The 1,756-nt window shown below is 39.7% G+C and overlaps 1 protein-coding gene across 1 annotated transcript; it reads right to left on the bottom strand.

Moving 5' to 3' along the window:
• Positions 1-1,134, bottom strand: LOC139853556 (uncharacterized). Its single transcript, XM_071842947.1, has 3 exons — positions 1,111-1,134; positions 892-1,032; positions 1-831 (listed from the first exon to the last, which is right to left on the bottom strand). The coding sequence occupies exons 1-3, from the start codon at positions 1,132-1,134 to the stop codon at positions 1-3; spliced, it is 996 nt and encodes a 331-aa protein (XP_071699048.1).
• Positions 1,135-1,756: the final 622 nt, after the last annotated feature.

The following is a 1,756-nucleotide window of genomic DNA, read 5'->3' on the forward strand; positions in this document are numbered from 1 at the left end:
TCACTTTGTAACCAATGGCGGTAGGACGGTTTGTAGGTGTCCTGGATCTATCCATTCAGAAATATGATCTAGCGGGTTAATATCTTCCATGTATGCCGACTTGTACGTTTCAGTGTGGATATACTTCTGAACGTGTGTAGTAACATTACGTAGGACAAAATACCTTGTTACTGCTATCACATGTCCACGGGGTATACCGGAAAACTGCCATTGTTTACATGTGCAAGTTTTATCTTGTAGATTGACTTTACCGCCTTTTTTCATATCCAATACCTCAAACTTAACTTGTGATATCGGTTTGACAGTCCAACTAATAGACTTACGATTTCTTTTACCCAGCTTACGCTCTGCATATGGTGTGACAGGTGTTGTTAAACCATCAGCAGTGTTTCGGTGTTCCCAAAACCATTGTTGAACTGAAGCTCTAAAGAATTCAAGAAGCATTGTAATCGGGAGTTTCCTCGCATGAACTGACAGTGCGTTCATTGACTCTGCACTATTAGAAGTTAGGTAAGCATACCGAACACGCTCTGCATGATGTCTAGACCATTTGTTGAGGCCAACAGTAGTGAGTGTACGTGCACTGTCTGGGATACGTCTTGCTAGTATACCATAGTGTTGATCAAAATCAGATTTTCTATACGCTTTGCACATTTTCCAGTAGTGCCACTCGTAACTTTTAACCCTTTTAGACACACTTTTGAGGTTTCCCAACAAATGTCTAGCACATAGTGCATGAAATACTTCTGGAAATACGTTTGGTATGCCAGCAGCTATTGCAGGTGCCCTGTCAGATATAATGGTAAGATTAACAATACAACACCCCGAAGACTGTAGAGAGTCTCTTAGATTACCAAAAAACTATGTCCAATGATCGGCGGTCTCTCCTACTCCAATACCGTAGGCTAATGGAAGGATTCCATTGTTAGCATCCATAGCGACAGCAATCAAGTTAGTCCCCAAGTAACGAATTTTTAAATGAGCCCCATCGACTATGATTACTGGTCGTGCATAGTTAACAAACGAACGTGTCTGCATATTAAAGTATTGAAACATTATTTTTAAATACGAGTTAAATTAATAAGTAAATAAAGAGAGAATTAAACATACCGCAATTGCTTCCCAAGGAAGCATAAGTTAATTATCAACGCAATGGCGACTATGACCTTATCCTTGTCAGTTCCTTTCAACTCATCTTTAAAAAAGGCGTCGTGAAACTCCGAAAGATGACGTTGACCACTATGTCATTTAATAAAAAAACGAGATGAAACCGAGTGGTCAAAATCCGACCTCTCTTGACCTATCCACTCTATAAAAGATGTAACTGGACCAAACCGCATCCCGGTAACCAAGCAAAACTCACGTCTACCACACCTAATGACATGGTCTTGGGTAACTCGAAACCATAGCTCTTCTGGCTCCTCACATATTTCGCGTCCATTGATTACAAACTTTTTCGGACGGTCAGTCTGATTCATTAATAAGCAATGTATGTATCCCGGATCATTGTCATCACACTTTATATCTAACCAATGACCGAAACACGTCTCTCTGAAAATCTTTGTCTGAGCCGGAGTGAGTTTGTTCTTAATCTCCCTTATAAGAGACATCTTGCTTCGAATGGTGACCTTGGCCTCGAACCAAACCTGTAATCAGACAATGATAATGTCATTATACATAAATGTTAATATACATACACATACATACAGGTACATACAATTGAAAAGCAAATACACTATAGTCGACCTTCTTTCTG

This window comes from Rutidosis leptorrhynchoides, chromosome 1 (genome assembly GCF_046630445.1).
Source record: "Rutidosis leptorrhynchoides isolate AG116_Rl617_1_P2 chromosome 1, CSIRO_AGI_Rlap_v1, whole genome shotgun sequence".
Lineage (NCBI taxonomy): Eukaryota > Viridiplantae > Streptophyta > Magnoliopsida > Asterales > Asteraceae > Rutidosis > Rutidosis leptorrhynchoides.